Raw genomic sequence first — 13,508 nt, 5'->3', positions numbered from 1 at the left:
TTTTTTTTTTGCAGTTTATAAAAAAATAGAATCTCACTGAGTTGATAAGCTAATAAAAAAGAGATAATTGAAAAGCAACCATAATACCACAACAGAAGCAAAGTCGAGGTTACAGACTGGTTTTATACCAGTCAGTCACATCCATTTGTGGCTTTGTAGGTCTTTAACTGACGGTTTTCACTCTTATTCTAGCATTGCTGGCTAAAGATACATTTACAAGAAAGTTTGACTTGATATTGCAAATATGGCAACTTCAAACACTATTCTGCACACCAAGATGCTTGTGAAACAGCTATTCTTTTGGTATAAACCTGAGAAACTGCAACACACAGTCTGAGGCGTGTGACATAGACGTAAACTGCCATCAAAAAAGAAGGCAGGACTTCTGCATGTTGGCATCGTCGAAGCAGGGGTATACGAAGGTCAACAAAACACAGAGCTGGTTTTATTGGCTCGTGGTAGCTGAGGTTAAGCCCACAGCCTTGTTTTTAAGAGTGCAAGCTCCTCAGAGCTGTTGGTGCAGAAACAGGAAAACGACCTGGGACATGCTCAACACCTCAAACATCACAGGTACGTTCAGTTTTGTAAAGTGCAAGTTTTAATGTAGACTGAAAAATGATTGCTTTTAAGCAGGGAGATATATATAGCGACCAAAGCAAAATGTTGGATTTAGTAAAGTAATATCTACGTTATTTTTTTTACTTACTTCTTTATCAACCTGCATAGTACGTTGAGCCTCAGCAGTCGATTTAAATGAAACTAGTTTTATTACCACTATAAATCCACCAAACGTAAACTTTCAGGATGTCTGATTGTGGTTCATCAAAATCTTAGCTCACTCATGACTCATTCATGTGATTTGTTTTGGGGGGGGGGGTTTATGTTCCCATTTCTTTTCACATTAAAAATGCTATGTGTGCGAAAGAAATCTGAGATATGGATATTTTTCTTAAAAAGCAAAACAAAAGCTAGAAATCAATTAAGTTGTGGTGGTATTCCTGAACAGAAACATGACACACTCGTTACACGCAGCTGCAAAAAAAAAAAAAAAGACTGAAATAATAACTGCTGCCCACTCAAACTTGGCGACATCCCTTAGTCAGTGGGGGACAATCTCACTTTCAGCTTTATCTAGAAGGTGCTGGTTTTCCTGATATTGCTATGCTTTATTGAATATTTTACAGTAAAGTGTGTAACATCAGGCCGCTGAATAAAGAACCCACTGACAATCATTTGTTAAAAATCGAAAACGATTCCAAATCCAGACTACACATTTCTAAAGCCAGAGTTTTTGTGTGTAAAACACATTATTAATGTTTTTTTCTTTAACTTTGCATTTTCAAAAATTAAAGAATATTTTATTGCTTTTAAATACAATAAAATTGTACAAAATTCTAGATGTGTTCAGTTTAATTAAGATAAAAGTTAAGTTAAGTTTGATTTTATGATTATTTTGGAAAGCTAGAAGAGATGAACAATAGTTCTTCCGACAAATATGTGGTCTATTAAGCAGAGACATGATTCAAGCAGCTATCTTAAACCATTAAAGTAGCAAGTTTTTAAATGTAGATTTTTATATTTCAATTACACAATTTTGTTAGTATATCTGTGCACGTAAAAAAAAAAAAAAAAAAAAAAAATACGCCAGTTGGAGTAGATTTAGTACCAACTGAGAAATACACTAAAATCTGGAAAACATCAAAAGCAAAGTGAAGAAGCTGATGACTCAGAGCAGGAGAGGAAGGAGATTTGGTGGCATACAACATAAAGTGCTGTCACTTTAATAAATGAACAAAAATATTAAATGAAGCAGGGGGTTTTTTTTGGTAAATTTTAGTTTCTCAAGAATGACAAATTTGTCATTCTTGTACGTTGTCGTATGACAACATACTTTCATGTACGCTGTCGGTGCATTTAGAGTCGGAGTGTACATTTGATGGAAAACCCCCGATATTCTACGTTGCTATTTTACTTGAGTATTAGGACCGCGTATTTAAGAATATCTTGTGAGATTTGAAGAATTCATTTCAGAATTTTTTTTTTCTAATTACATAAAGTTATCGCTTTGCATTGCGGATGTGACAAAAATACAATAAGTTTGCATTTGATGGTTTTGGAAGACATAATTCAGATTCATTTTCTCCATTTTTGACCATTTTTATTAGTCTTCTAACCTGTACACAAATTGTATTTCATTCCTTTTTTTAAAAAAATTTGCAACGAAACTAATATTTTCCACTCATTTCCGATTTTTAAAAGCAGAACTTGTGCAGAATTAATTTCAATGTAACATTTAACTTATTTCTGATGATTTAAGAAACCTTAGAAATCATTCCTAGCACATAATACATTCAAATTACCAGACACAAATCGACCCAGAAAGAAATGTTCCGCTTACCTTTTCAGAAAACCTCCATAACACAGACTTGATCTCTTAGTAATGAAATTTATTCTTAAAAGTAAAGAGGACAATTTAACACTGTTATCTGCCTCATTGCAAGCAGAGTGGTGTAGTGAAACAAGAAATGAAAAAAAAGTGATTGTGAAAACTGCCTATAAAGGCTCTTAGCACGCGACACTGACTGATCTGACGACCGTCTGACTACCCACGATTTCCCCTGTGCCAACGACCTGATGCCAGTGTCACGCAACACGCTTCGGTATGACTAAAGTGTCTCTGCTGCTTACTCAAACTGAACAGCAGAGCTGCAGCTCCTTGACTTTTAGTCTGCTTGTACCAGTTTGTATTTCCTGATCTCTTGACATAGTGGGCAGAACTCTTCTCAAAATGAATCCAGGCTTCATGTAAATTGGAACCTGTCGTGCGATAGAACAATAATACGTCCTCACGCAATCTAGTTGTGGCATGGCATTTTGCACAAATCTGAAATGACTCACAATATTCACTACAGGCTGATCAAAAAGCTAATGGTTTAATGTGCAGGAGGTGTTGGGGTTCAGCTTAGCTTTACCACCTACAGACAAAATTTTGAAATGGTTCCAGTTAAGCTTATTTTTTTAAATTCAAGTTTTACTAATTAAATAGCTGAAAGAACAAATATAGGATAAACAACTGAATGTACTCTGTTTAGACGAAATGTTTCTTTTTACTTTGAGTTTTCAGTTAAGGATGTGATTGTGTTTTAGGCACCAAACTTCACTGCATGAGGAATTTACACGTTTTCTTTCTGTTTCCCCACAGAGAAGATGGACTACCTCAATTGTGATCATCTCAACGACAGTGATCTTATAAAGTGTTTGGAAAACTCCAGCAAAAACGCATCTGACTACTACGACATCTACGACTTTTGTGAGCCCAGTACAAATGAGGAGTATGTCATCCCAATGTTCCAGACATGCGCCTTTTGCCTGATTTTCTTCGTGGGAGTTCTGGGAAATTGTCTGGTGATCGCCACCTTTGCTCTCTACCGACGCCTCCGGCTTCGTTCCATGACTGATGTGTTTCTCTTCCACCTAGCGCTGGCTGATCTCCTCCTGCTCCTCACTCTCCCTTTACAGGCATCCTACACTCACTGGGGTTGGATTTTCCCTGACGCCCTCTGCAACGTGATGCGTGCATGCTATGCCATCAATACGTACAGCGGACTGTTGCTGCTCGGCTGCATCAGCATTGACCGCTACATGGTTGTGGCACGAGCCCAACAGATGCTACGACTGCGCAGCCAGATACTAACGGCGGGGAAAGTTGCTGCTGTAGTTGTCTGGATCGTTGCCATTCTCTTGAGCTCGCCTGAAATCCTCTACTCTGGGGTTTCTGAGTCTGATGGCAAGAAATACTGTGTCATGCAAAAGAGTGGGCACGTCAAGATGGCCACCAATGGAGCTATCATAGGCGTCTTCTGCGTGTCTTTTTTCACCATGGTGGTATGCTACACTTCCATAGGTGTGGTTCTGTGGGAAGGCCACGTGCATCGCCGTGGGAAGCAGTGGCACCGGCAGCGCACGCTAAAGCTCATGGTTGCCCTGGTGCTGGTTTTCCTGATCTTCCAGCTTCCATACACGGTGGTTTTGTCTCGGAAAATAGCGGGGCAATTCTGCGATCTGATGGGGGAGTACATCACCTGCACTCTGGCATACACACGCTGTTGCCTCAACCCCGTCCTGTACGCACTGGTTGGCGTACGTTTTCGCAAAGACGTACTGCAGCTCATGCATGACTCTGGCTGTCCATGTAGACTGCAGCTGAAGCTGCACAGTGTCCACTCCACATCCATCTCTGCCTCTTCTCCTGCTCTCACTGTCCTCTCGGTTGTCTCCCCAACATCACCTGATCGCAGTTGCTCCAGTAGGGATGGATTAACCTCTCTCAAGTTTCAGTTTCCATCAAGCGAATGATCTCGAAAGTAGAACATAAGTGTCTTCGCTTTAAATATGTCTTGTAGCATAATGAACGGACATTGGAAATCAGTTTAAAAGTCATTGGATCCTCTCCTCAATTTCTGTATTGGTTTCCGGCATCTGCAGCTGATCGCTTCACAACAAAGCAGATCTTATCAATTGCTTTTAGATCTTTAAACTCCAGTCTCATGTGTCAAGAAGGAGTTTCTTATAAAAGCTACTGCTCTTTAAGATGCTGAATATTACTGTAGTGATAAATTGTACAGATTTTTCCACTCAGCATGAATAGATGTTAATTGTTGTTGGTCAAAGCTAAAAAAAAAACAAAAACGGAGGAGCAGCATTTAATTTTTATAGACCCATTTTGTACAGTTTACATTTTGACACCCAACTATTAGAAAATAACTTTTTGCTTTATTGTATAGAAATTCACAGCAGCCTTGTGATTTGTTCAACCTGTAAATATTTTATTTTTGTTTTTGGCTTTGCTTTCAATTTTTGTAACTTATTGCATTATACATCATTTATTTTTGCTGTACAAAGCTTGTCCTGTTTTCTATGAAGAACCATTGTTGAAATTCAAATAAACCAGTGATATATCGCCTCTTCTTTGTTGCCCGTTTTTTTTTTTTATCATTCTCTGCTGAGGACAATAAATATTCACCTGGAAATAAAAAAAATTCTGACTTTTCAGCAAATTCATTGTAATCTTGGCCATTTTGACTTGGTGCAGTAAACGTAGTATATTGTGGTTCAAAGTCAGACTCTATCTAAATTTACACCAGTTGTCTTAACATGCAAGCTAATCAACTTTCTTATAATGTTATTACATTTTATATTCTGGAATGACTACAGTCATCTTTTTGCTAACTTTCTGATTTTATACTTATAGCAGCTTTTACGTAAACGGTTGCCATTTTCTTGAATTACTATTAAATTACTATTTCCTCATATTTTTGAACAAATTTCAATAGATTACTATGACGTAGGACGGAATTAGTTTTGTTGTACTTTCGAAGTGTTTCGCCTGACAAGCCACATTCATAGATACCTTTTTATAACCTACAACTTGGTTATGATGGTCCAGGGCAGCGATGAATAGATTGAGTTTATGCAACTCTGCTCCAGTCATTCCAACCACCCAAATTGTTTTATACTGAACCCACAATTACACATTCGCCCTCACCAGTATGTCCACAATGAAGATGCGCAATTCAGTAAGCAACTTGGAAGCAAAGCGACGACTACGCACTAAGTTACAGTCACCCTCAGTTCATTCCCTTACTAATTTGTACCTGCATTTCATTAAAGTGTGTTGCCGTTGTGTCTCCTGCTACTTCTATTTTGCGTCAGTAAATAGTTTTGCACTCATGTACTTCAGCTATTGCAAATCAGTTTGTTATAAAGTATTTTTATGTCTCAAATAAATCTTAAATATTCTCAATGCAAAACATTTGTTATGAAATGTTTCATGGAGGAGGGTGCCTTTTTTGTACGTTTTTGTACAACCAAAACTTAAAAAAAAAAAAAAAAGGCAGAAATGAATTGGGTTGAGATCTGGTGATTATGGAGTCCATTGGTGTAGAGTAAACTTTTATGTAAAAAAAACAAACACAAAACAATTTAACAGGATTTAGGCGTTTGTTTTTTTTTTTTTTTACAAACCCTTGTAAGATAAAGGTTTAATTCATTTCATTTACATGGTATCAGTTGTCACTAAAAGTCACCCCAAATTACAAAATGGAAAAAGTCAAAAAGTTTTATTTAGACAGCTAAATTTAAATAAATTCTGATTGATTTCTGATGAAAAATTTGACGGATAGAAATGGCTTTTCATAGCAGAATAAATTATACAATTTGCCCTTTATCTTTCAAACAGGAAATGAGTGAGACAATGTTAAATGTTAATGCAAATAAGAGACCGGTTCTGCAAACTTCTAGATGACTCGACGTTTGTGGCACAGAGAGTAGTTGTGGAATTAGTTGGTACGACTGACCTCTGCTACAGTTTCTGACTGCGATTGAGCTGAAAACGTCTGACTGAAAATGCTATTGTTTCATCTGAATGTCGTGCAAAGATTGTTTTGATGTTGAGCATTACCGGCCCAAGCTAAATGCTTACATGGAAAGCATCTGCAACTTTTTTTTATTATTATTAATGCACAAACACGGAACTTGACTGGTTTTTATCTAGTCACAGCTTACAGACATAAAGGATGAATATGTAAACTTTTAGAGGAAATAAAATGCAGAACAAAAGGAATATTGCATGTGCATGTGTATGCACAGCAAGGTTTTATATAAAGAAAGAAAAGTAGGTCATGGCGGAGCAATATTTGCTGTTACATGAATCACAATGCTTTATATAGTAATTATTGAACAAAACTGGGCCTATATTTAAATGGCTTCTCTTTAAATTTATAGTCACTGAACATTGGTTTGATGTAATTGGCTTCATTTAGATGCAGTTCTACTGTGTCAACAGTTTTGTTTTTTTCTTTTTGTGCACATTTGGGTGCCTTCTTACTGTTGATTATCTGCACGGTCTAGTTATTGATCGGGGGAGTTTGTCTCGGCAAGTTTTTGTTGATACATTTGCAAGATATGGTGTAAGTAAGATTTATTTATTTTTTTTCATAATTAGCTGCCAAACTGCAAATTTGTTTCGCAAAGTCACTTGTTTGATTATGTGGGGGGGGGGAAAGCTGCAAAATTAGTTTTTGTCCTGTGTTGGAGAAAAGTTTTGGATCATAGCTCACTGTTTGCAGCTGCTTTAAAGATTTTAACATTATTATAGAACCAAAGCACAAATTCTAAATATTGTGATAAACATTGTGTATCAGACTAAGTCCAAACTGTAATAAAGTACTTTTGGCACATTTTGCCCAATACTCTCTGAGAAACTTTAAAAAAGTAAAAGAAATTATTATAAATTCTTAAATTACATTTATTTTGTAGAATACAAAATAACATGGTATAATAGCCAGTAATATATTGATTATTATACCATAATATAATATACCATAACCACTATATAATATTGTGTTGAAAAAAACTTGTGTTCTACAGCTTTTTATTTCTCTTTCTCACTGTTTACGTTTTAATGATGTTTTTTAAATCTCTTTCTCTTTCTCACTGTTTATTGCATACTGTTTTTATTTTAATTATGTAAAGCACTTTGAAATGCCTTGCTGCTGAAATGTGCTATACAAATAAAATTTGATTGATTGATTGATTGATTGATTGATTGATTGAAAAGAGAACCTCTAAACCTCTTTTCATTTTAAGATCTATCTAGCTTTTTTCTCGTTTCTGTGTGAGTTAAAGGTACAGCGACAACATTTTAGCATTGAAATATCATAATCATGGTTATGATAATAAATGTTGTTGATGCTGTATATTTTTAAATAACAAAGCTACACTCTGTAGTTGCATGGGCAATTTCTAAATTACAAAATTATTTCAGAATAGTGTTGGAACCCCTTTCCCCTAAGGGCATTGTTTGTCCAAGAGGCACTGCTGATCTCTGTCATCTTTCCATTGTAAGTTACCACAATAATAGACCCATATAAGAAGTGAAACGGATTTGTGATACTGAAAACTGAACCTGAAATTAGCCTGCAAAGACATTGTAGTAGTGTAGTGGTGCTGTTAGTGAAAGCTTAAACATCTGTAGTTCTCCACCACATCCACACTGTCCTTTTCCCACATTGAAACACAATAGGACGGGTTTCTGCATTTCTTAAAAAGTTTGCCACGTCAAAAACGAGACGATTTTCGCTGCAAAGTTCAATTTGTGATTTCCATTAAAACACGTCACCTGAAATATGAACTATAATTAAAATGAATCATTAACAGTAGTCAATGCTCTCTTCATTAACTCTACATATTAAGTTGTGAGAAATTGGAACTGTTTGTGAGAGCGACTGAAGTGTGCAGCGCTACTTTGCTGGAGTTAAAAAACTTGTCGCTTTTGAAATCTTTTTACCTCAAAGCTGTGTGGTTTTAGACTACAGTGAGTCACACAACACAAAAACAGAGACAACAGCTAAGTTTGGTCATGGTAGTTCACCAGCCACGAGCCGTGCTAGCAGCCATGAGACGACAAGAAAAAAAATGTCACATTAAAATGTTGCAACTATGACCGCAAGCAATTTTGAAATCATGAAAAGCACCAGCAGGTTTTTATGTGTTTAAGTCAAGGAACTGAATGTCTGCGCACGCTTTCACAATGTTTTTTTGGGACCTTACATGACGGACTTTAAACATGGTTGAAGTTTTGCAGAATATATCAATATTTCTATATGAAATGAAGCATGCAGTATTTTCCAAAGTTGTTTTTTTTTGTTGTTGTTGAAATTGCAGCTAAGGGAATGCAAATATTAACACAGTAGAAACTCTTAAGGAAAACATTTTGATTAGTTTTCTTTAAGCTGTTTTGACTAACCCTTTATTTGTGCAGCAGACTGAAATTTGAATAGTTTCTGAATCTTTAATTTCTTTAAAACTGCTATCTGTCCTTTCACCATTTGAGGCCATCTGGTGTTCTGCACATTTTTTTCTTTTCTAAGGGAACCATTCAGTGATGTACGGCTTATGGTTTTTGAATATTTTGATCTGAATGCCACGTACTCATTAGCACTGTACTTTAAAAAAAAAAAAGTTACATATTTATTTACTTTTCAAAGCATAACTTTGTCTTATGAGTAATTAGATGCATTAATCATTTGCCCTGACAAGTAATGCAGGAGAAGCCAGATTAACTTGAAAACACAAATTTACAGTTTGTTAAAATTTACAAAATAGTGATCAAACTTCCTAAGCGTTTCCTTCTGTCCACTGTGGACAGAAGAATATAATTGCTTCTTTTCATGTTTCACATTCCTGTCTGCTTTCCTTGAAAGTCAGTTTTGAAGAGAATATCTAAAACAATGATTTTGCAAGGTCAATTTCAAGTGTTTGTCCTTAAAGTGCCTTAATCTCTAACAGATTAATATATATTAAAAGGGATTTGTAAAAGAAAATCTGAAATGACTATTTTCTTGAAACTTCACTTTAATTATTTTTCACTAAGCTGGGCTGAATGAATAGAAAATGATCAGAATCATGTAATAAAGAACAGCTGCTTTTTCTCTCATGTCTTTTACTGTATGTTTAACATTTGGATGCATTTTTTAATTTTTCAGATTAAGCCAAAACTATGGTTTTATTTTCTCACCCATATCAACGTTAAAACTATACCAAGCATCAAACTCTCTCATTCGAGACATTCAAGTGTTGTGGTTCATAAATGTTTTAATTTTTAAAAGTACATAAAACGCATCTCTTGCTTCCCGTCACTTGCATGCATTGTGTTTAACAAAAGGCAAAGTGGCATGACCTAGATAAAGTTCCTGAAACGTGTCCACACCAACTTTCTCAAACCTCAAACCAGAATTTTGTGCAAAACATTTGCTTGCCCATAATAGACCCACCTCATACTTCTAAAGAGAAGGTGACAAAACGTCACTGAATGCACAAGTAGCACTAAACAGACCCACACACTGCCTCTCCTGTCATCGCATGCTTGTTAAATCCCCCTGGTCGCCTGTGAAACCAGGCCAGCTTTTGACACATTCAGCTTTAAGTTCGCGCTGCACAGCCACCCGTTACACTTGAAGGCATACCTATTTGTTTACTGGTAAAGTTTTTGAGGCGACAACAATATCTCATTTTCTCTTTTCAGACACACTTTGATGCGAGACGCGGGCGGTTTTAGCACTGCGGCATCTCTCTTCAGACACGTCTGTGTCTCGTGAGCCTCCTCTATCTTGGTTCCTGTGTGATCACTGCTAAGATTTTCTGATGGCATCTGTGGACATACATTCAGCACATTACTATGCGTCATTCTTTACTAATGTTCTTTTTTGTTTTTTTTTTGTTTTTTACAGAATGCAACTACTTTATCACCAACTGCAATACATAGTTGCTAAAAAAAACAACAAAAAAAACAGTACCTTAGATTTTAAATACCTTCTGAAAACAATATACACTGAAGACATTCTGTAACTTGGCATTTACAGGGGGGGAGGATAGCTGTGCAAGCATTTTCTTTTAGAAAACAGAAAAGCAGTAAAAACATTAATGACAAAAGTCCTGTTCAAATGCTACAAGGCCAATATTGAGAAAAGGAAAGAAATTACAAGGTAGAAAAATATATAGATTTTTCAAAGTTGACGGTCCCCGTACATCGTTTTATCCTTCGTGACATGTTGATCTCATTTTCTGTCAGAAGCAAACTTGTATATTACACGATATTCAGTTTTAATAATCGAATCATTTTGGACCCGACACTGTTCACAAGCGTCATCCACTGATACTTGTTAGCAGTCAGGCACACATACTTCTTTTACTTGTTAGGATCCTGAAAAATGCATTTTTATGTGGGCGTACTGTGAATCTTTGGATTTGATTGATATTAAAATGAGCAGTTTCTGCTTCTCGTCAATGTGACTGTCCTGAGAGAAAGAAATGTTCCAGTAAACTGCGAGTGTGGCTCATGACGTGTCAGCTTCAACTCTTGTTTGTAAGAGAGCAGGTAACATTTACATTACCTGTTTTTTTTTATGTGTGACAAAGCCATAATTCTTTAGTAATATTAAAGCATGACCACTAGGGGTCAATGTGGTCCTTGGATACTTTCTACTTTCTCACTACATATCTGTCAGAGTCTTGAAACACTGTTTTTATTCTCACAAAAAATGACCTCACTTCACTAATGGTAAATAATGGAATGATTTATATCTTGTCCTGGAAACATCAGGTCGGTATAACAGCTTCATCTCAAGTGTTTCTTTGACTTTGCAAGATAAATGTAAACTTCTTGTCAATCATTTTCTGAACTTGGAAAGTTGCTTCTTATGCTAATCTTTCAGATTTAATGCTGGGATCTGTCTTTAAAGCAGACTTATTTGTAATACTTTAACTATACATGTTTCAGAAAAGCTGTTTATTTCTGCTGAAAAGTCTTTCTGCGGAAACACTCATGAGACGCTGTTATTCAGTAAATGTTTCTAAAAAAAATGTAAATGAACAAAAAGAAGAGACCTGTATGTTGTGCTACAGGTTCAGATTTTTAGTTGTACTACATGTGGATTTTAATTCTGAGCTGCTACAGTGCATTCTTAGCTCAGAAGGCCTTTCTTTCTCAGTTCGATTGTTAACGCTTTGACGCCTTCACAGGATTGAGTGAAGCTCAAAGCATTTGCATCACAAAAGTAAAAATGAAAAGCATCCTGTACTTTACGCAAACTTGTTTTAAAAGTATTTAATGTCGGAGACTGTAGCTCACTGAATGCTTGATTTAAAAAAAAAAAGGCTTCAGTGAGGATTACAATACGCTGTGTGGATAGTCACTAATATCTTACTGCCTTCTTTGTATATGACTATGATTCTTCAATGACTAAATGACTGAATGACTTTTGCCTTCAGTTCTACCTCAGAACTGAAACTGTTTCGTAGCCCATTTTAAGACCATCAGCCTGACCTGGTGATACAAGGGCAGATCGATCCATGCATTCATGTGACTTGGGTCACTTTGGCCCCTTAAACTCTGAATATTGCAGCTGAAATTCAGACTCATCTGCACAGGCAACTGTTTTTTTTGTTTTTTTTTTGTTAACCTTAGTAAAGTGTAGTCTCCGGTTGCTGTTCTTAGGTGTCAGGAGTGTTGTCTCCTGGTGTTGTCTTTTACAGCTGGAGCCTGAAGGGCCAATATGTGCGTTCAGACATGATATCCCACATATACTGGTTAAAACAAGTTGCCAAATGATGCCACTAAGTCCTATTCATAGCCGTGTTTGGAAATTAAAGTATACTAAGGAGTCTAAGCTGTTATTCCTGATCTCTACCACAGCTGAATGTAAACAGGAACTTTGTTCAAGAACTTAATCTATCTCACCTTGCTTATCTAATTACAATCTGTTTGTTCTTTTTGCACGTGGATTAAAAATACAGACTTTATAAATTGCTTTGTTGAAGTATCATTGCCGGCTGCATGTCACCATGCTGCTGACCAGGTGTGGTCAGACTGCCACGTATCTGTGTGGCACTCATAAATTACTAAAAGCATCCTCCACCTTCCTGTAAGTCTCTGGCTTTCTGCAACTGAAATACGTCATCGCCGTTTCTTGGCTCGTGCGATTAAAAAAAAACAACAAAAAAAAAACACTTGGAGACGATCTGAAAGTGTGCGATCCTCTTTGGCACGTGACGTCTGTGAATAGACAGAATGCAGGCCGTTCTCTGTTCTTTTTGTGACGAAACATTTAAGCATGTAAGGAGGCTTTGATCACAAAGAGATGTGGTTGTGCGAGTTGTCAACCGCTGATTGTTGACTAGCCACCCCAGCAGCGCCACAGAAAAGAGCCACTTACTCTGGATTAGGATTGTTTTTATGCGTTTGCTATAGGAGTAGTTTGTATTTGAAGTCACACAGAATAGTATGTTTTTATCAAACTGAATGTTTGATAAAGTGTACAGGGAAACAATTTCTTATTTCCCTGTACGCTGAAAATAATAAAGTCAGCAGATAAAAATCACATTTTTGTAGCTCATATTTTCAGGTCTAATTGGATTTTTAAGACTCCACTTTGATTGTAGAGAAAGAAAGCAAAAATACACACTGTGACTGGGGTTAGACGTTGATAATTTGAAGGGTGCAGCTTTTCAGACCCAAAGCAGAAGGGTCGGCGCTGCTAAATTAAAGAATTACGATCATAGGATCTTTCTACTTCAATATGTTTTCTGTGGAGCTTCACAGAAATGAGAAGTTTTCCATCATTCACAGATAAAATCATTTTAATGAGCAATTTCTGTTCAGGATCCTGTTGCTCAGTAGCCTCTGTGTGCTAAAGAAGCTGTAACTCCCTCATGAGCTTTGATGAACTCTTTTGTCTTGCAAGTGGGGCAAACTACTTTCATAATCTACTAAAGTATTATAATAGTATATATTTAGAAACATATTAGTCAGAAAACCTGTTTGATCTGTGATGAAAGTGAATATGTTCACATTTGAATTAATAATGAGCTTTACAGCACACTTTCATTATTTTTAGCTCATGTAAGTGACCTCAGGTAGGGAGCTGCAGGAGGAGGAGACTTTTTTTGGA

At 36.4% G+C, this 13,508-nt stretch overlaps 1 protein-coding gene across 1 annotated transcript; it reads left to right on the top strand.

Annotated features, from left to right (window-relative positions):
* The first annotated feature begins 468 nt into the window (after positions 1-468).
* On the top strand, positions 469-4,963 carry ccr10 (chemokine (C-C motif) receptor 10). The gene is made up of 2 exons (XM_014986100.2): positions 469-570; positions 3,203-4,963. The coding sequence occupies exons 1-2, from the start codon at positions 546-548 to the stop codon at positions 4,354-4,356; spliced, it is 1,179 nt and encodes a 392-aa protein (XP_014841586.2). The 5' UTR covers positions 469-545; the 3' UTR covers positions 4,357-4,963.
* The last annotated feature ends 8,545 nt before the right edge of the window (positions 4,964-13,508 follow it).

This window comes from Poecilia mexicana, unplaced genomic scaffold (assembly GCF_051168715.1).
Source record: "Poecilia mexicana isolate PSO_F unplaced genomic scaffold, ASM5116871v1 scaffold_19, whole genome shotgun sequence".
Lineage (NCBI taxonomy): Eukaryota > Metazoa > Chordata > Actinopteri > Cyprinodontiformes > Poeciliidae > Poecilia > Poecilia mexicana.
This window is presented reverse-complemented; position numbering and strand designations above follow the sequence as displayed.

Excerpts from the sequence above, each read along its gene's own strand:
- ccr10 (XM_014986100.2), top strand. The coding sequence starts at position 546 with ATGCTCAACACCTCAAACATCACAG. Across the intron at positions 571-3,202 it reads CAACACCTCAAACATCACAG|AGAAGATGGACTACCTCAAT; the intron begins GTACGTTCAGTT and ends GTTTCCCCACAG.